General features: G+C 53.4%; 2 protein-coding genes across 3 annotated transcripts; one reads left to right on the forward strand and one right to left on the reverse strand.

Annotated features, from left to right (window-relative positions):
* The first annotated feature begins 1,042 nt into the window (after positions 1-1,042).
* On the forward strand, positions 1,043-10,819 carry HCN3 (hyperpolarization activated cyclic nucleotide gated potassium channel 3). The gene is made up of 8 exons (XM_055402837.2): positions 1,043-1,457; positions 4,375-4,804; positions 5,703-5,864; positions 6,269-6,487; positions 6,875-7,021; positions 7,458-7,698; positions 8,636-8,800; positions 9,250-10,819. The coding sequence occupies exons 1-8, from the start codon at positions 1,174-1,176 to the stop codon at positions 9,951-9,953; spliced, it is 2,352 nt and encodes a 783-aa protein (XP_055258812.2). The 5' UTR covers positions 1,043-1,173; the 3' UTR covers positions 9,954-10,819.
* Positions 10,804-20,543, reverse strand: PKLR (pyruvate kinase L/R). 2 transcript variants are annotated; one of them, XM_088835855.1, is made up of 10 exons: positions 17,602-17,787; positions 17,372-17,503; positions 17,041-17,227; positions 16,461-16,731; positions 16,189-16,339; positions 15,735-15,887; positions 15,475-15,641; positions 12,991-13,172; positions 11,906-12,013; positions 10,804-10,957 (listed from the first exon to the last, which is right to left on the reverse strand). In XM_088835855.1, exons 1-9 carry the CDS (start codon positions 17,656-17,658, stop codon positions 11,907-11,909), a joined length of 1,407 nt encoding a protein of 468 aa, XP_088691981.1. In that variant the 5' UTR covers positions 17,659-17,787; the 3' UTR covers positions 10,804-10,957; position 11,906. The 2 variants fall into 2 exon arrangements, with proteins under 2 accessions (XP_088691981.1, XP_055259494.2); XM_055403519.2 differs by lacking the exon at positions 10,804-10,957 and adding an exon at positions 20,366-20,543 and having other exon boundaries at positions 10,970-12,013; positions 17,602-17,693.
* Between the last annotated feature and the right edge of the window lie 587 nt (positions 20,544-21,130).

Raw genomic sequence — 21,130 nt, forward strand, 5'->3', positions numbered from 1 at the left:
GCAAGTGATAAAGCTACATTTGGAAGGTAACTCTGGCAGACTGTGGAAAACTAATTGCCCTGAGAGAGTTTAGAGACCCCTTTAGAGGCATCTGAAATAATCTAGGTGAACAAATTCTGAGTGCTTGAAATAAGGCAGTGACAATAAGTGGAGATAAGGGGAAGAATTTGAGATTTTTAAGAACTTTTAGGGAATTCCCTGCCAATCCAGTGGTTAGGACTCTGCACCTTCACTGCCAAAGGCCCAGGTTCAATCCCTGGTCAGGGAACCAAGATCCTGCAAGCTGCTCAGCGCAGTGCCCTGCCTCCCAAAAGAATTTACAGCCCTTTCCATCACATAGCACTGTAATTTACCTGTCCTGTCTGCAAGCATAGACAAGCGCTGGCTTTATGGACAGGACTTTGTGTTCATCCTTGTATCCTCAGCGTCCACTCAATGACTGGCAGAGTTGCTCTTGGTGAGGGCTGGCAGATGAGTTTGGAAATGAAATACTAGAGGGAGTAATTTGAAGAAGTCAGAGGAAATGAGTATGCCTAGGAGAGTGTTGAGAGGAAAAAAAAGTGAAATGCAGGAAGTCCGTAAGGCAGAATGGGTAAGGGGAAGCTCAAAAGCTATTCCCCATCTCTTCCACTGGTTCCAACTCCTCACCCTCCCAAGCCTCACAAGCTACAACCAGCGTCCGGTTTTCCCGCCACTTGCGGGCGGCTCCGCCTCCCGGACGCTCAGTGGATAAAAGCCTTTCGGCCCTAGACCACGCCCTCTCTGTTGGCTCTAGCTGCGTTTCCCCTCCTTCTCTTCGTAAACTTGGAGGACGGCCCACATTGGCTAAGCCACGCCTACCTCAGTGTCCCTCGGGTTACGGACTACATTGGTCCCGCCTCCTTCCGAGATGGCTCTCTGTCGACCCCGCCTCCGCCCGCCCTGCCCAGCCTCCGCCCGCCCTGCCCAGCCTCCGCTCGGCTGTCGCCAGGGGGCGCAGCACGACTCGCCCGCCGCCCTCGGAGGAGTGTGTCGCACACACCCCCTCCGCCCGGCGCTCTGGCAGTTCCCAGCCGACTACGCCTCCGCTCCGAGCCCGCCCGGCTGCTCCCGCTCCGACTCCAGGAGGGGTCGTGGGGTCCCGAATGGCCGCAGCAGGGTCTAGGAGGCCAAACGTGTAAGCTGACGGGCGTCATGGAGGCGGAGCAGCGGCCAACGACTGGGGCCAACGACGGTGCGACCCCTGGGCTGGAGGCTGCGCCTCCTGCTGCCCCGGCGTCTACAACCACAGCCTCGGGTCCGATCCCTGGGTCCAGGCCCGGGCCCGAGCCCAAGAGGAGGCAGCTCGGGACCCTGCTGCAGCCCACGGTCAACAAGTTCTCCCTTCGCGTGTTCGGCAGCCACAAAGCAGTGGAAATCGAGCAGGAGCGGGTCAAGTCAGCGGGGGCCTGGATCATCCACCCGTACAGCGACTTCCGGTACTGGGGGTCCGGCAGGGTGGGCAGGGGACACAGCTCCCACCCCCAAGGCCGCGACACTGGAGCCGGGCCCGCCCCACCCTCCACGGACACTTCATTTCCGGCCCAGGGGTCCCCTGGTGGGCCGACAGAGTCACTTCCCCCAACCTAATTCTTGGGTGAAGGATCTCCAGCCGGAGGTTCTCGGTGACTTTTCATGCTAGGGGCGCTGGAAGGGACAAGCGGACACCAGAGACCTGGGTTTCCCATTTCAAAAACCCGACATCCCACCTGAACCAAGGGGAATACTGGAATTAGGGACTGCTGTCTCCTCCAGTTCTGCTTGCTGGGGATCTGGGAAATTTTGTCATGTTCCGAAACTCAGTGTCAGCCTAAAGGAGAAACCGAGCTGTCCCCACTGTCCCCATTTCCACCCCCAGTACCTGCCTAATTCAGCAGGGCAGACTACCAAAAAAATAGGGATGCCAGGGAAGGGGAGAAAGGGAGTGTCCAGACAGCAGCTCTGATCGCTGTCCCTGGTGCTGAAGACGGGATTCGGCCGGCTAGGGCCTGGACTCAGAGTGATTTGAGACAGCAATAGAGGGGCAAGTCCACTGCCGTGTGACCACCGCCCAGGTGACTACCAGAGAGAAGGGATGAAGAGTGGGGGTGGGGCCATTCCATAGTCCCCATCAGGCTGTACCTCTACATCAAGGTTGCTAGGGGAGGAGAGCAACTCTGTCCTTGGAGGAAATGAAGGACAGCTTTTGGATGAGGCAAGGATATGTGCCAAGCACCTATCCTGGGAAGCTAAATGAGCAGAGAGGATGAGGTGTGAATCAGGAGCCTGGAAACACCATTGGAAACCTAGACGTCATTTTAATCCACAGACATACACACTCCCTTAATGCTCTTCTTTCTCTCATTGTTCCTTTCACTCCCCTCTATTTCACTGTCTCAATATCACCCTACTACTGCACCTTTTCCAGTCTGCTGTGCATCTCTCTCCTCTCCCCCATTTCACCCTCAAATGTATCCCCATAAACCGTGTATCCCCGTTATTATTGTGCTTCTTCTCCATCCTCTCTCCTTTATCACCCGCCGGGCTTGTGACTGCCTGTGAGTCAGGCTGTGAAGATGCTCTATGGCAAGGCAAACCCTCTTTCCCTCTCCTCTGCCAGCTTACAGTACAGGATTTCTCCAGTGGCCAGGAAAGAGAAGAAGAGGAGATCCAGGGTTTGCTGTTGATTGAAATCACGCAGGGCTTCCTGGAGGCCTGGACTTGGGGACCACCAAGCTTCATTCAGGGGCTGAAAGGATTGATTTTTTTCAATCAGAGTCAGAAGGGGCTGGGTCCTCAGTTGATGCTGCAACTAGGTGTGTCCTGAAATTGAAACCACCGTATCTAATTGGGACCTTCAGATTGCTCAATGATCTTCTTTGAATGACCTCTTCTTTTGACAGCTTCCACACAGCAGTATGGCTCTCCCCTGACCATGCCCTTGCCTGGGTGCAACCAAAGTCTCAGTGGGCACAGGGAGGTTAGAGGAGGAAAGGAGTGAAGAGCTTCAAGCTTTGCTGTCTCAGGATCTGCTGTGGAGCTTCTCTGTCTGTGCAGCCCTGCTGAAGTGCTGTGAAGAGGGGAGGGGTACATCTGAAAAGCTAGTTCAGACAGGAGGCAGGACAGGCCATCCCCACTCTGGGAAACAGACCCTAGCAGAAAAACAGGAACCATGAGTCCCACTGTACTGGGAAGGAGGGTTGGGGTTGGGAAAGCCAGGAAAGGTTTTCAGTCCTAGACTAGGAATGGGCAGAGAGCTGGAGATGGGTAAAGCAGCAGCCTCTTCAGAAATCTGGGGATAAAGGGTGGGTGAGTCATAACACCAACTAGTCTTGTACAGTTCTGTCACATCCATTCACATCCACATCAGTGCATATTTTTTAACAGCCCTGTGAGATCAGCAAAGGATATTTATCTTTTTTCAACTTAAAAAACAGTTAATAATAGTGACATAGATTATATACATATAATGAGGACATTACATATATAGACTCGGACATGACTGAGTGACTGAAATGAACTGAAGTGAAGGAATATATATGTGCATATTATGGGTATATTTAATAGGTATATATATTAATATAGTGTAGAGATATAGTAAATATATAAGGCAGATATATATAAATAGTATAGTATATAACAGGATGTATATATATGTATGTATGTGTGTGTATATTTGAAGAAGTAACTGTGAAACAAGCTCATATATAACAATTGTCTAGGTCAAGAGACTACACTGGGGCTACCCCAGACGTTTCCATGCTGCTCTCACATTCCTTCCCCAGACCCACTATTCTAACTTTTGTGGTACTTATTTCCTTACTTTTCTTTACAGTTTTACTACTTTTTTGTGAATCCCTAAGTAATGCAGTTTAGTTTGATCTATTTTTGAACTTTGGATGTGTGGAATCCTACAGTGTGTATCCTTTGGTTTCTTGACATTAAATCTGTGAGATTCATTCATACTGTGGAATGGAGGCTACAGTTGGGTGACTTCACAGTAGTATAATATTCCAGGGCATCGGTGTATTTATCTACCGTGTTTATCTTATTTATCTACATTTTTCTACTGATGGATATTTGGATTATTTCCTGATTTAATGCTGTTATACCTGTATATATCTCCTAGAATCTTTCCCTTGAATGTGTATATACCTAGGAATAGAATTGCCAAGTTGCAGGGAATGCAAATATTTGACTTTACTAGATAATTCCAAACAATTTTTCCAAATGGTGGTCCCAGTTTATACTCGAATTAGCTGTAAATGGTCATTCTGTTGTTCTGTATCCTTGTCCACTTTTGGCTGAGACTATCTGCCCTTAGTTTAGTGGCTGACTCTCATCGTGGTCTTACTTCCCATCCCACCCCTACCTTAGGTTTTACTGGGACCTGATCATGCTCCTGCTGATGGTGGGGAACCTCATTGTGCTACCCGTGGGCATCACCTTCTTCAAGGAAGAGAACTCTCCACCTTGGATTGTCTTCAACGTCCTCTCTGACACTTTCTTCCTGATGGATCTGGTGCTCAACTTCCGCACGGGCATCGTGGTAGAGGAGGGTGCTGAGATCCTGCTGGCACCGCGGGCCATCCGCACACGCTACCTGCGCACCTGGTTCCTGGTTGATCTCATCTCCTCTATTCCTGTGGATTACATCTTTCTCGTGGTGGAACTGGAGCCACGCCTGGATGCTGAGGTCTACAAAACAGCGCGGGCCCTGCGCATCGTGCGTTTCACCAAGATCCTCAGCCTGCTGCGGCTGCTCCGCCTCTCCCGCCTCATCCGCTACATACACCAGTGGGAGGAGGTGGGGTGGGGAGGTGGGCAGGGGGGCTCGCAGACTCCTGCAGACAGCGATATGAGTGGGGCTCCCGGCAACTCTCTGGGGTGGGGCAGATGAGTGGGGCTTCTGAGGGAGGGGTGTCTCCAGTGTCGGTGGGGGAGAGACAGGGACAGAATAACTGTTCAGGGATGGGTTCGCAGGATGCGAGGATGGTGGTGCAGGAGAACGGAGCATAGCTGCTGGACAAACGCTGGAGGGTTAGATATAGACTAGGAGCCAGTAATTGTAGAGTGTGGAGAAGGCTGGTGTTTCAGCCTCAGGACAGCAGTAGAGTTTACTGGTTCAGAGTGTGAACTCTGCAGTCTCATTGCTTGTGGTCAGATCCCAATTTTACTATTTACTATATGAGACCTGGTTTCCTTGTCTATAAAATGAAAATGTTAAATATATTTACATATGATAAGGTTATAAGGGTTAAAGGAGTTAATACCTGTAAAGCACCTAGTACAGTGCCTGGCACCGTAAGTTCTCAGTAGATTACCTATTATTATTGGGAGGGAAGAGAGCTTCTGGCACTAATCCTTATATACGCCCTGGGGCTGTTACACTGTGAGTTGCCCTCTCTCCCCTTTCCCGGGCTATACTTGGGCAGCTTGTGCAGTAGACCTTTTGGAGTTTCTCTTGTGGCACTTGCTGTGATTTGGGGCACATGATTTGCATCATTTTTCCTATCTATGAGATGAGAGTAGTAATACAACTTCCTTTGTATCAGCTATATATACTGTTTTATAGCCACAGTCTTAACATTCACGGGGGCTAGGGCCAGAGAGAAATTCGAAGAGAGAATCTGCAAGGCCAGGCATGGAAAAGTCCTGGCAGGAAGAGGTTCCTGTCCACAACAGCCCCTCCTCGGACTCCTCAGATCTTTCACATGACCTATGACCTGGCCAGTGCGGTGGTTCGCATCTTCAACCTCATCGGAATGATGCTGCTGCTGTGTCACTGGGATGGCTGTCTGCAGTTCCTGGTCCCCATGCTGCAAGACTTCCCTCCTGACTGCTGGGTCTCCATCAACCACATGGTGGTGAGAACTCCCCACAGCTCAGCCTTTCCTGGGCCTTCCAAGGGCTCTTCTCCCTGAGTAGGAGGGACAGACACAGGGGGCAAGTGGGAGATGGTGGAGAGATGACCATGCGGGGACAGAAGTGAGGAGGTGGGGAGGTGAGAGGAAATAGGCTCGGAAGGAGTACTTGTATTGGAGGGAGCGCGCGGGGAAGGAAACCTAGGGAGAGACTGGAGCCCCCCTGCTACAAAAGAGGCCCCTTCTGCCTCAGGGCCCCCCAGAACCGCACTTCAGTGCTTCCCTGGGCAGGCAGATTGAAGTAGAAGGAGGCAGACAGAAGGACTGAAAGAGAAAGGGGGGAGCGGGAGGAGAATGAGGTTCTGAGGGGTCTATACCCAGCTCTGCAATACACTCTGCCCACCCAGAACCACTCATGGGGACGCCAGTATTCCCACGCCCTGTTCAAGGCCATGAGCCACATGCTCTGCATTGGTTACGGGCAGCAGGCACCTGTAGGCATGCCCGACGTCTGGCTCACCATGCTCAGCATGATCGTGGGTGCCACATGCTACGCCATGTTCATTGGTCACGCCACCGCCCTCATCCAGTCCCTGGACTCCTCCCGGCGTCAGTACCAGGAGAAGGTCAGCAGGGGCAGGAAAAGAAAGGGGAGGGGTGCTGGAGGCTGGGGAGCTCCGCTTGGAGCCCATCCTGATGCATGTCCTTGTTGGCTGTCTGTGTCCCACCTTGCCCCGTGTCCATCTGTCCCATGCGTGTGCCTTTTCTCTGTACCAATGAGCCTGTCCTTGGGCTCCTCCATGGCTGGGGCTTCCTGTGACTGCTGTGCCCTCCCTGTGTCCACCCTTATTCATATATCCTTTTGTCTCCATGTCTCTGCCCTCTGGGTGTGGCCCACATCTGTGACCTTCCTCCACAACCCCCCCCCAACACACACACACACACACACACTGTTCTGGCTCCACATCTGTCTCTCTGTTTTCTTGCCTGCTGGCCATCGGCTGGCTCTGCAGTACAAGCAGGTGGAGCAGTACATGTCCTTCCACAAGCTGCCGGCTGACACCCGGCAGCGCATCCACGAGTACTATGAGCACCGCTACCAGGGCAAGATGTTCGACGAGGAGAGCATCCTGGGCGAGCTGAGCGAGCCCCTGCGGGAGGTGGGACTGGGCGCGGGCGTGGCCCTGGAGGGAGGCTCTTCAAGGACCTGCGCTTCTGGGACGACCTCTAGGGTGGGGACTATTAGTCAGTCGGGGCCCCTACAGCAAGTGGGGCCTGCAGAGGGCCCCGTGGGCATTCAGGCCTTTGGAGCACTTTTAGGAGTTAAGGTCTTCCTTTATGATTTTTCAGTGGTGAAGTGTACATGAGGAGGGACTGCAGGAATCTCTGTTGGGGTGGGGTGGGGTATGGTCCTGCAAGGGCTCATGGGAAAGCTCTGAGGGCAGGAGCTTAGAGATGGTCCCAGGCCAACTGAAGCATCCCCATCCTTTGGCAGATCATGACCCCAGGGGTGGGGCTTCTGGAGACAGATGAGCTCGATGGGGGCACCTCGGGGCAGGGGGCACAGCCTGCCTGACAGGCCCCTCCCCTGCCCAGGAGATCATTAACTTCACCTGCCGGGGCCTGGTGGCCCACATGCCGCTGTTTGCTCATGCTGACCCCAGCTTCGTCACGGCCGTGCTCACCAAGCTACGCTTTGAGGTCTTCCAGCCGGGGGACCTCGTGGTGCGTGAGGGCTCCGTGGGCAGGAAGATGTACTTCATCCAGCATGGGCTGCTCAGTGTGCTGGCACGTGGCGCCCGGGACACCCGCCTCACTGACGGATCCTACTTTGGGGGTCAGCAGGCCTTAGGATGGGTGGGTGGGGGGTCTGGAGCAGAGAAAGGAGGGCAGCTGCTCCCCTGGGTCTGGGTCTTCACCTGGCTGTGCTCCAGGACCACAGAGTTCCAGCCCCTCCCCAGGCCTATTCAATTAGAATCTCTGGGTCTGGGGCTTGCTGCTGCTGCTGAGTCGCTTCAGTCGTGTCCGACTCTGTGCGACCCCATAGATGGCAGCCCACCAGGCTCTCCCGTCCCTGGGATTCTCCAGGCAAGAACACTGGAGTGGGTGGGTCTGGGGTTTAGAGTTCTGTAATTTTAAAGGCTTCTTAAGAGATTCCAGTTCACAGCCAGGTTGAAAATCCCTGGGCCAGTGAGACCCAGGGATCCCAAAAGATGAGGGAAAGATAGGAATAAAGCAGTGCTATCCCAGGGGCTGGAGCTCTGTGGCTCCCTGGGGGAATGCCTTGGTGGGAGAATCAGGGACCCAGCCTATGGCAGCCTCACAATTCTCCTGGCTGCTTCCCGAAAGGGTTTGAGACCCATAATCTCTCAGTCCCCAAATCACCGCAACACCTCCCAACATCCCATTGTGTTGCTCTTTGCCCTTTGGCACTGCTTTCCTCCTTCTGGGTTCCCTTGGTGTTCTTTCAAAGGGGAGGGAAGAGAGGGCACTGTCCTAGGCCTACCCCTTGGGCTAAAGCCATGGAGGTGGGGTGGTAATTAAAGTGAAGTGGAATAACTAGGAGTGCAGCAAGACCTGCCTGTTTGTTTATCAGCTTTAATTTGGACAGAGGCAGAAGGACAGTAATTATGCAGGAGAGTGAGGGTGCTTGGAGCACTCAGGGCCTCTGCGTGGGTGGGTAGAGCCTGAGGAATCTGGGTCAGCTGCTGCAGGCCCAGTGAGAGGGAGTTCTGCAGACAGTGATTCTGAAGGCCTCCTCCCAACTTCGTCAGAGATCTGCCTGCTGACTCGGGGCCGACGCACAGCCAGCGTGCGTGCTGACACCTACTGCCGCCTGTACTCGCTCAGCGTGGACCATTTCAACGCCGTGCTCGAGGAGTTCCCTATGATGCGCCGGGCCTTCGAGACAGTGGCCATGGATCGGCTGCGCCGTATCGGTGAGGTCCAGGCTGTGCCCTCACCCTTGTCCATAGCAAGGAGTCCCCAGGATCCCAGGGCCCAGGCTCCAGTGCCTTAGCACACCCCAGGGGACCCAAGTCCCAGCAGATGCCCCCCAGTAAGGTTTTCAACACACTGGCTCACTGTCCCTATAACTCAGCATTTCTGAACCCTGGAGATATCGCCCCAAGTTCTCATGCATTGAATCCTCCTTCCTTGAGTACCAGTCCCTGATCCTCACCATCTCTGATACATACTCTCATCCCCTAACTCTCTTCCTCTCACCCTCATTTCCCAGCTCCATCTCCACACACTTGATCCCCATCCCCTACTTTCACCCCACCGGTGTCCCTGATTCCATCTTGTTACCCTCATTCTTTCGATATCCAACCTTCATCTTGAATTCCTATCCTACCCTTAACTCCTTTTCCCCCGGGATAATTTCTAGGCAAGAAGAATTCCATACTGCAGCAGAAGCGCTCTGAGCCAAGTCCGGGCAGCAGTGGGGGCATCATGGAGCAGCACTTGGTGCAACACGACAGGGATATGGCACGGGGCGTTCGGGGCCTGGCGCCAAGCACAGGAGCTCGGCTCAGTGGAAAGCCGGTGCTGTGGGAGCCACTAGTGCACGCGCCCCTGCAGGCAGCTGCTGTGACCTCCAACGTGGCCATTGCCTTGACGCACCAGCGGGGCCCTCTTCCCCTCTCGCCTGACTCTCCAGTCACCCTCCTTGCTCGCTCTGCTCGAAGATCAGCAGGAGCAGGCTCCCCTGCGTCCCCCCTGGTGCCTGTCCGAGCTGGCCCTCTAGCCCGGGGGCCTTGGGCATCCACCTCCCGGCTGCCGGCCCCGCCTGCCCGAACCCTCCATGCCAGCCTATCCCGGGCTGGGCGCTCACAGGTGTCACTGCTGGGGCCTCCCCCAGGAGGGGGTGGACGGCGACTTGGACCTCGGGGCCGCCCACTCTCAGCCTCCCAACCTTCTCTGCCTCAGAGGGCAGCAGGTGATGGCTCTCCTGGGCGTAAGGGCTCAGGAAGTGAACGCCTGCCCCCTTCAGGGCTCCTGACCAAGCCTCCAGGGACAGCCCAGCCCCCCAGGCCACCAGTGCCTGAGCCAGCTACTCCCCGGGGCCCCCAGCTGTCTGCCAACATGTGAAACCTGTAGGTAAGCTCTTGGGTGCAGCAGCATACGCCTGAGGGCAGACACAGCTTGGGGACACCGAGGGGACCTGAAACACTGCCCTATGGGACTATCTCCCCTTAGTACCAAGAAGATGGCCTCTGTCCTCAGCCCAGGCACCCTGTAGCCTAACATCCTTCTAATCCATTCACCCATTCATCGAAGGTTCTTAGCGCCGACCATGTTCAAGGCACTGCGCCAGGCGCTGTAAGTCTCCACTGCCAAGTAGAAGTGACTCCGAGGCCTCTGATGAGGGTAGTCCCCTAGCCATGGTCCTGCCAGGTGCAGGCCCAAGTTCATGAGCCCATCTTACCAAGCACAAGTACTTGCCATCACCATCACTGCCAAGTAACTAGATGTCTCTGTTTTCCTGTCCATGACCTTTCAGGTTCTGCCTGGCATGGTTAATCTTCCTGTCCGGCTAGCATAGCTGGGCACTGCCAACTACCCGTGCCCTCACTGCTGTCAACAAATGTCTCAGGCCCCTGGTGTGGGCAGCCAGCTTTACTGCCATGCGTGGGCCCTCCCTATCTGTATCCCACGTGGGAACACTTCTCCTGCCGAGGCCCTTGTGCTGTCTCTGTGGTAGAACTACCTTTTTGTAAACTGGGAGCCTTCTCCTTCCTGTGCCCTTGTCCGGGTGATGGCCCCCTTGAAGCTATGGGATTGCTGACACCTCCTTATTTAGTGTGCCAGTCTAGATCCCCCCAGGTAGGGGGCAAGTGGGTGAATCCCTAGATGGAATTTTTTTCCTCCCTCCCTTATTTATTCATTTAATAGTTTATTCATTCATTTGCTAATTTTATTTATTATCAACTCACTTTATTTGCTCATTCCTTTATCCATCCCTGCCCTCCCCTCCGAGTCGGGACACAGGAACGGGCAGGGCCTCCATTCCAGCTCTTGTGGTCCTTGTACCGCTCCCATCAGCAGCAATACTCGAACGCCCTCCCTATCTAGGTAGGACCAGGAAGGGCCACCTGAGATGGGGAGAAGGACTGTTCTTATTTTTAGTTCTTTTTCTTTCCTGTTGAGTTTGCTGTTGGTGCAGGAGCAAGGGGAGGGCCCGAGGTATCCAAGCCTAGGGAAGGGCAGGTTAGCCAGTACCTCTGCCATCTCAGGGACAAGGGAATCCTGTAGCCCACCCCTCTGTCCCCACAGCTACTCTCCAGCATCAAAGAATGTGGGGCCGGGACCCTAACGCTCCTTTTCTCCTAGGCGGGGAGTTCTGGGGTTCTGCGTGTATGGGAGAAGTTTTATATGGCTTGCAAACATCTGGGTTTAAAAAGAAAATAGAGACACTTGTTTTGGCTCCTGGTTTGTGTGTGGGAACAAAGTGGGCATTCCAGAGCGCAAGAGGCCAGAACACCTGCCCCAGTAAAGCATGAGATGGGTGTGAGAGCAAATGGGGAGTGGCCTACAAGCCTCGAGGTGGTGAGACGCTAATGAGGTGTGCCCGTCTGGCTCTCGGTGCTCCCCGGCTTCCATCTCCCCTAGCTTCCAGTCACAATGAAGAAAGAGGTGACACTCTCCTTGGGAGATGATTTTTAAGATGAGATTTTGTGGAGACTGTGGCCATGATTACCCTGCTCCCCTCCCCTCCATCCTCAGCTATGGGAAACCTGGGGGAATAGAATTAACCAGTTGAGCTGGGATTAAAGGCTCAGAGCATCTTAGGAACCAGTTGAGAGCATTAGATGCAGGGGATGTACCACTGGTGCTTTTGGATGGCCAGTACTTAGTTGGATACAGACTATCCAGGCCTGCATGAAATAGAGAAAGGGAGGGAGTGCCCTGGCAGGGAGCTGGATGGCAGATGTGGCCTGGGGTAGGGAGGATTGGGAGTAGAGAACACTTAGATGTGGGGCTGCAGGAGGGAGTGGAGAGGGACAGGCCCAGGGCTGGCTCGGTCAGAGGAGGAGGGGCACCTCAGGTTATGCTCAGCACCCGCATGATGTTGGTATAGCCGGAGCCTGGTCGCCAGCCTGTGACCACAATCACCAGGTCCCCAAAATGGAGGAAGCCACGGAGCTTTCCTGGAGGGGAGGAAGGAGAGAAGATGATAACTGGCCCCTGAGGGACCCAGGCCGGCCCTGTAATGAGAACCAGCCACCACCCATCACCGCCTTCCTCAAGGCCACCCAGTCAGGAAGGAGGGGCCTGAGGCCAACTGTACAGTGTGTCCCACAGGTGGCGCTGCAGGGAACGTGGCCACTGTAGGGGTGAGACCTGCAGCTGTGCCCACGGGGCGGCATGGGGCATGTTGCTAAGTAGCAAGTCTTCCACCTGCCTGGCTGTGCAGACGGAAAGAGGTGGAGTGTGAGCATGCGCTGTGCTCAGTCGCTCAGTCATATCCGACTCTTTGTGACCCCATGGACTGTAGCCTGCCAGGCTCCTCTGTCCATGGGGATTCTCCAGGCAAGAATACTGGAGTGGGTCACCATTTCATCCTCCAGGGGATTTTCCCAACCCAGAGATCGAACCCAGGTCTCCTGCATTGCGGGCAGATTCTTTACCATCTGAGCCACCAGGGAATCCCAAGAAAACTGGGGTGGGTAGCGTATCTCTTCTTCAGGGGATCTTCCCTTCCCAGGAATCAAACCAGGGTCTCCTGCATTGCAGGCAGATTCTTTACCAGCTGAGCTACCAGGGAAGCCCGGGGTATGAGCATAGCAACTGTCAGTTCGATTTCAGTTGCAGCTGCAGGGCCCTGGGTCCCTCTTTCTCCTCTCATCTCTTGCTCCTTGTGTCATGCCCAGCTCAGCCATCTGGTGGAGGCAGCAGCTGTGCTAACCGCTTAGGGATGGCCCTGGTCCCTGCCCTTGCTCCCTCTGCCCTCTCTCAGCATGTTCCCCCCACCCCTGGAGGCTCAAGTATTTCAGTCTTAGTGAATCTCACAGAGAAAACCTGGGACCAGAGGAGGGAGGCGAGACCCTTTAGGTGCGTGCAGGAAACGGGGTTGGCGGGCTCAGGATGCAACTCCAGGGGAGGGTGGGAGGGATAGGGGGCTCACCACTGTCGATGCCAAACTGGACTCGGCGGTCCACGTCGTCGGCCCAGACAGCCTCTGGAGGCTCACGGTAGAGCACAGGGAAGACCCCTCGGCACAGGTGGGCCTGGCGGGCAGCCTGAGCAGAGCGGGTGACGGCAATGACTGCCGCCCGAGGTCGGTACCGAGACAGCAGCTGGGCTGAGCTGAAGGAGGCAAACAAGGGCAGCCCAGAATATTGGAACAGTGTTGGGTTCGGGTTCCGGGTGCCACCAATAAGCTGTGTGACCCTAGGTAAGTCATCATATTTTTTTCTGGGCCTTAGATTTCTCACTCATAAAGTGGCTGTAAGCATACCTGCCTTTCTGACCACATGCGGAAACTATGAGATGACTAAAAAAAAAAAAAAAAAACTATCAAATGAGATAATAAGGAGAAACCTCTTTGAAAAACAGAACCCTTCTGGGAATGCATCTTTCAGTTCAGTTCAGTCACTCAGTCGTGTCCGACTCTTAGCGACCCCATGAACCACAGCACGCCAGGCCTCCCTGTCCATCACCAACTCCCGGAGTTCACTCAAACTCATGTCCATCGAGTCGGTGATGCCATCCAGCCACCTCATTCTCTGTCGTCCCCGTCTCCTCCTATCCCCAATTGCTCCCAGCATCAGAGTCTTTTCCAGTGAGTCAACTCGTCGCATGAGGTGGCCAAAGTATTGGAGTTTCAGCTTTAGCATAAGTCCTTCCAATGAACACCCAGGATTGATCTCCTTTAGAATGGACTGGTTGGATCTCCTTGCAGTCCAAGGGACTCTCAAGAGTCTTCTCCAGCACCACAGTTCAAAAGCATCAATTCTTCGGGGCTCAGCTTTCTTCACAGTCCAACTCTCACATCCAAACATGACCACGGGAAAAACCATAGCCTTGACAAGACGGACCTTGGTTGGCAAAGTAATGTCTCTGCTTTTTAATATGCTATCTAGGCTGGTCATAACTTTCCTTCCAAGGAGTAAGCGTCTTTTAATTTCATGGCTGCAATCAGCATCCGCAGTGATTTTGGAGCCCAAAAAAATAAAGTCTGACACGGTTTCCACTGTTTCCCCATCTATTTCCCATGAAGTGATGGGACCAGATGCCATGATCTTAGTTTTCTGAATGTTGAGCTTCAAGCCAAACTTTTCACTCTCCTCTTTCACTTTCATCAAGAGGCTTTTGAGTTCCTCTTCTCTTTCTGCCATAAGGGTGGTGTCATCTGCATATCTAAGGTAACTGATATTTCTCCCGGCAATCTTGATTCCAGCTTGTGCTTCTTCTAGCCCAGCGTTCCTCATGATGTACTCTGCATATAAGTTAAATAAGCAGGGTGACAATATACAGCCTTGACGTACTACTTTTCCTATTTGGAACCAGTCTGTTGTTCCATGTACAGTTCTGACTGTTGCTTCCTGACCTGCATACAGGTTTCTCAAGAGGCAGGTCAGGTGGTCTGGTATTCCCATCTCTTTCAGAATTTTCCACAGTTTATTGTGATCCACACAGTCAAAGGCCTTGGCATAGTCAATGAAGCAGAAATAGATGTTTTTCTGGAACTCTCTTGCTTTCTCCATAATCCAGCGGATGTTGGCAATTTGATCTCTGATGCCTCTGCCTTTTCTAAAACCTGCTTGAACATCTGGAAGTTCACGATTCACATATTGCTGAAGCCTGGCTTGGAGAATTTTGAGCATGACTTTACTAGTGTGTGAGATGAGTGCAATTGTGTGGTAGTTTGAGCATTCTTTGGCATTGCCTTTCTTTGGGATTGGAATGAAGACTGACCTTTTCCAGTCCTGTGGCCACTGCTGAGTTTTCCAAATTTGCTGGCATATTGAGTGCAGCACTTTCACAGCATCATCTTTCAGGATTTGAAATAGTTCAATTGGAATTCCATCACCTCCACTAGCTTTGTTCATCGTGATGCTCTCTAAGGCCCACTTGACTTCACATTCCAAGATGTCTGGTTCCAGGTGAGTGATCATGCCATTGTGATTATCTCCGTCGTGAAGATCTTTTTTGTACAGTTTATATAGTATTTAAAAAATGTTTCTTGTTAATCCTCATAAACCAATGAGCAAACGAAAGAGGATTACAGAACCTACCCAAGATGTCACAGCTAAGTTTCAGAGCAAAGATTTGAATTCAGACCTTCTGGAGCCTTCTGTAACAGCCCAGCATTGCAAAGCTTTGTGGGCTAAGTGCAGAGGACCTGTTTCTGAGCGCTGGGAGCCCAGATGGCCTGGAAGTCAGTGCACCCAGTGATGCCACCCTGCCCTCCCAGTCCCTTGAGGAGATAGGCACAATTCCTGGTGTGCTCCAAGATCTGTCTCTCTAGGCTTCCAGCTCCCATAGCAGTCTCCCTTCTTACCCCAGAAAGATCTCTGATGATGAGACAAAAGCCACACTTGGGGCCCATCCCAGCCTGCCCTGGACCCAAAGCTCTGTCCTGGTGCGTCCCCAGTGTTCTCCTCACCGGCCAGTTGTGGTCAGCACAATGATGGCAGCAGCACAGCACTTGAAGGCAGCCTCCACAGCACCAATAGCAGTGACCTCCGTGGGATCCCGGCTCAGAGGTGCCGCCCGGCGTAGCTCCTCAAAGAGCTGCCGGTGGTACACGGCAGCCTCTGCTTCCCGGGCAATCTGTGGGCACCAGGAGGTCAGGCTGGGCAAGGATATTGGGATCTGGAAGGGGGGTGGTTTTCCAGCCCATTTGCTTGCATTCTGAACTCCTACCGCATGCTGCATCTTTACAGCCTCCACAGGAAAGTTGCCCTTGGCAGTCTCCCCCGACAGCATGATGCAGTCTGCCCCATCCAGAACGGCGTTGGCCACATCACTCGTCTCTGCCCGAGTTGGTCGGGGCTTAGTGATCATGCTCTCCAGCATCTGGGGCACATCTTGAGGTCAGAGCTGAAGGAGTCATATCTGACTGGGGACCCCACCCTGACCACGTCTCTGACAGCCACACTCTGAGGGCCCTGAAAACCAGAGTCCCACTCACAAACTGTGTGATCCTGGCTGCTCTGTTTCCTCACCTGAAAACGGGGGTCACAGTAGGTCTTCCTAGCTTTGCTGTTTGAGGGTCAAACATTGGACAGCAAAATGTGCTAGAGACCTAAGGTGTGCCTATTCACCCTCGGTGTCCCCAGATTCATAGAGGGCCCTGCCCACAGGGCTCATGGCAGACCTGTGTAGCACAGACAACGGGCTTTCCCGCCAAGTTGCAACGGCCGATCATCATCTTCTGAGCCAGGAAAACCTTCTCGGCCGGGATCTCAATGCCCAGGTCACCCCGTGCCACCATAATGCCGTCGCTCACCTCCAGGATTTCATCGAACCTGGGCGGTTGGGGAAGTCAGGGCTGGGAAAGACCCAAGAGAAGCCAGAGAGAGGCAGGCAGGGAAAGAGGAGCGAGATGGGGATGCGTAGGGCCTGATGGGAACAAAGACCAAGTCTCACTTCTTTACGCCCTCGTGGTTCTCGATTTTGCTAACGATCTTGATGCCCTGTCCTTCCGGCCCCAGAGCAGCCCGTACGGCAGCCACGTCGCTGGCTTTCCGCACGAAAGAGGCAAAGATGATGTCCACGCCATGCTCCACCCCGAAGCGCAGGTCCTGGACATCTTGCTCGGACAGCCCGGGCAGGTCCACCTGGGCGCCTGGCAAGTTCACGCCCTTCCGACTGCCCAGGACACCGCCGTTCTCCACTTCGGTCTCTAGCCCTTCTGGACCTGTGGTATGGAAAGAGTGCGCCTAGGTTAGGGGTGAGGCCGGGGGCATAGTCACAGCAGTGGGAACAGCGGGCTTGGAGCCGCAAGAAAACGGAATGATGTCTTGTTTCTTCATGCTCAGCCTGGGCTCTGCACCGAATAGCACAGGGTGGACGTCTGTGGAAGAAACTTCTAACCCGCCAATCAAGCCCCCGCCCAGGAGTCTGTATGCCAGGGACTCGGGAAGGTGTGGTGGGAGTGAAGGGAAAAGGCGGGACCGAAAGGAAGAGGGCCCACTGCGCAGGACCAGGGCGGGAGGCTCGTCCGCACCGATTTTCTTGACCACTAGGGAGATGAGCCCGTCGTCAATGTAGATACGGCCCCCCACCGGCACGACTCGGACGATATTGGGGTAGTCCACCCACACGGTGTTCGCGTCCCCGCGCGTCCGGAACTCTGGATCCACCGTCACCAGCACCCGGGAGCCCTTCACTACCTCCACCTCCGACGCCAGGCCCTGGGGGCGGGGCGCGAAGACCACTGAGCTGGGCCTGCGGGGCTCAGGGCCGGCCCCTCCCAAGGCTCCGCCCTGCACTTCCTGCACGCCGCCCCGCCCCCTTCGCCGCCCCCAGCACGGGGCGGGTCGCGGGTCCTCTCTCACAGCTCGCAGCACGCCGGTGCGTATCTCTGGTCCCTTGGTGTCCAGAGCGATGGCCACGGGTCGGTAGCTGAGCGGAGAATTTGCAAAGCTCTCCACCGCCTCCCGGACGTTAGCGATGGACTCGGCATGGTACTGAGGGACCGGGACAGAGCGAGGATTTCAGGGGAAGCTGGCCGGGACCTCGGGGCATCCTCTAGCCCCACCCGTCTCCCCGGGGCCCCGCCCGGAACCTCGTGGGAGCCATGGGAGAAGTTGAGTCTCGCGATGTTCATCCCGGCCCTGATCATCTCCTTGAGGCGCTCCACGGAGCGAGATGCCGGCCCTGGAACCAGAGACCCGATTCAGACAACTTTCTCACCAAACCTGAGTGACAACCGAACCCATCATCACCCTCGGGGACGCCCCAGGCCGCAGAAGTCCTGTCACCCGACCTTTGTCCCCTGACCCCACCCCTGCACACAGATCAGAAACTACCTTCCCCTCTCCGGCTAAGACCCGCCTCCTTGCACTGCAAGGCCCTAGAAGGGTGGGCTCAGCCAGGCCTGAGGCGACAGTGCTGGCCTTGATGTTTCGTGCTGCAGTGTGGGGGAACCCCAGTAAATGAGAAGGGGATGGTGCCAAGCTTTAGAGCCTCCTTCCCGTTGAACTGAGGAGAGTTGAGTTCCATTCCTTCCCTGCTGGCAGGACGGCTGAGTAACTGAGACCCAGCTGGCCAGCCTCTCCAGTCCCTCCCTAAGCCAATTCTTCCACTTGTGTGCTGGGTCTCCTTCTCACCCAATCAAAAACAGATTCAGCAGTTCCCCCAGTTTTCTGTGTCATCGATGTTTTCCTTTTCTGTTTGATCATTCCCATCAGCATGTAAGCCTGGTGTTATTTCATCCAACAACAAATCTAATTTCAGTTCCCCCTCTAGCTGCACAGCCCTCTTCCTTTGCTCACCGGCGCAGCAAAATTCATGACAAGCGTTATCTCTGTGTCCCCTCCCCAATTCTGCTTGTGCACACTCTCCATTACATCTGTTCTTGTCAGCGTCACCAACAACCTCTGTGTCGTTGCTGAATCGAGTGGTTAGTCCTCATCTTAGCTGGTCTGTCAGCAGTATTTGACACACATCCTTGACATACATTCTTGGCTTGGCCTCCAGGACGCCACCCTCTCCTGGTTTACTTCTACCTCACTGGCTGCTCCCTTTCAGCGTTAGCTCCCATTAGATGACCATTCCTCTTCTCTCATTTTACTTTCACTCCCTTGGTAGTCTCAGCTAATGTCATGGCTTTACATACCATCAGTGTGTCAACAACTTCCAAATTTACATCTCCAGTTTAACCAGAGTTGTGTATCTGATTGCCTACTCTATACCACACTTGCATGTCTAATATGTGTAATCAAACTCAACAAGCCCCAAACTGAACAGATCGCTCCTCTAAAGCTTTCCACCACAGTCTCTCCTACTCAGTTGATAATGGATTCTTCTAGCTCCTCACACCAAAAAACTGGGACTAGTCCTTGACCCCTTTTTCACCCCCACCCCTACCCCATATCCAATCCATCATATCCTGTTGGCTCTACCTTCAAAATACATTCAGAATATTGTCCCTTCTCAGCAGCTCCACTGCCACCACCTGGTCTAAATCAGAAATACTGCAGGAGCAGCTTCAGCGCTCACCCCCACCCCCAGGCCCAATCTACTTTCAGTATAGCAGCCAGGGCAGTTCTGTTGAGACCTAAGTAACAGCATGTAACTCCTGCTCAAACCTCCTCAGTGGTTTCAGTAACGCACTACACTTGGAGTGAAACTTGACTCAAATTCTAAAAATGGCCGACTAAACCCTCCATGATCTTCCCCTTCCTCCAACCTCCTCATTTTTGCTGCTCTTCCGCTTGATGGTTTCCAGCCTCCTTGACTTAGGGCCTTGGCACTGATTATTCCCTTTGCCTAGAACTCTCTTCCCTCAGACATCTGTTTTTGCTCATGTCCAATTTTCTCAACAATGGCTACCCTGACTCCCTATTAGGACTGCAACCTTGCTCCTGCTCTTGCATTTTAATGCCCCTTACCATGCTTGATTTTTCTTTTTCTTTTTTCCATAGTTCTTATCAGTTTCTAATATACTACTTTTCTTATTTTTTAATTAACTTATTGTATTTATTATTGTTCCCACCCAGCTAGATTGTCAGCTCCCCAAGAGTAGGGATCTTTGTCTGTTTTTTTTTTCTTTTTAATGTTTATTTATTTGGTTGTGCTGGGTCTTAGTTGTGGCATGTGGGTTCTAGTTTCTTGACCAGGGATTGAACCTGGGCTTCCTGCATTGGGAGCATGGAGTCTTAGCCACTGGACCACCAGGGAAGTCTCTTTTTTAAAAAACAATTGTTTTTCCTTATTTGGCTATGCTGAGCAGGTGGGATCTACTTCCCCAACTAGGGATAGAACCTGGGCCCTCTGCAGTGAAGCATGGAATCTTAACCAGAGAAGTCCCTGTCTGTTCATTTCATTTCACTGACCTACTCCCAGGACCCAGAAGCTTATATACCAAGCACTCAACAAATATTTGTTGGGCTTCTGAAGTTGTCCAGTGGTTAAGAATCTCCCTTGCAATGCAGGGGACACCGGTTTGATTCCTGATCCAGGAAGATCCCACATGTTTCAGGATAACTAAGCCTGTGCAGCACAACTACCGAGCCTTGTTCTAGAGACTCCAAGTCGCAGATACCGAGCCCACTTGTTCCAGAGCCCATGCTCTACAAGAGAAGCCACCACAGTGAGGAAGCCTACTCACCACACTGGAGAGTAGCCCCTGCCCTCAGCAATTAGAGAAAGCCCTCCTGCAGCAGTGACCCCAAGCAGCCATAAATAAATAAAATTTTAAAATATATATTTATTTATTTATCCCTCAGTGAAACAAGGAGACGTCTCAAAGAACACAAAAGATGAGGCAGCACCTTGAGGAACACACACGAGGCCCTGTGACGCTGCGGGGGGGACGGGGTGCTTACCGATGGTGGCAATGATGCCAGTACTGCGAGCAACCACAGGCTCAGAGTCGATATCCAGCAGGCACAGATGTTCCAGGAAGGTGTCTGCCATAGCGGCTGGCAGCTGCTGCCGCTGGAAGAAGGAAACGCCCAGCTCCTGGGTCATCTGGGCTACACTAGCCCGCCGCAGGTACCCCGCTGGTCCTGCAGTAGAAAGGGGCGACGTGGGCACCTGCCTCTGGGCCCCATCCTTTCATCTCAGCGCACTTTCTATTCCTTCCCTCAGTTCTCCAGTTTTTGTTGAATCTTATGAGCTGGGCATTATGTATACATTATCTTATTTAGTCACCAGGATGCAAGTAAGCAGGTACTGTTATATGCTCTGTAATTATCCCCATTTTCTAGCTAAGGAAACAGAGGCTAAGAAAGGTTAAATCAGTTGCCCAAGGTTGTATAGCGTCTAATTAACAGAGATGAGATTCCCATTTAGGTCTAACTCCAGGCTCAAATTCTTGATCACCTAGCTATCCGGTCCCTCACAACCTCAGACTTCTTGCCCTTTAGCTGCTGACTTCTCTCAGCCTCAGCCCCCCTTGATATCTAGTCCACAGTGGCCCTTCATTTCCAGGCCGGAATCACCCAGTTCCCTTTCCTAAGTTTCCTGTCTTCTTCCCTCCAGCCCCTGACAATTGACTGGCCTCCCGCTCCCTCCTTTGAGTCTCCTCAGCCCCTTCAGTGCTATTCCAGGTCCTGAAGTCTCTGTGGTTTGCCCCAGCCCAGCTCAGA

This window comes from Moschus berezovskii, chromosome 4 (genome assembly GCF_049115385.1).
Source record: "Moschus berezovskii isolate FMDL1 chromosome 4, NW_MosBer_1.0, whole genome shotgun sequence".
Taxonomy (NCBI): Eukaryota; Metazoa; Chordata; class Mammalia; order Artiodactyla; family Moschidae; genus Moschus; species Moschus berezovskii.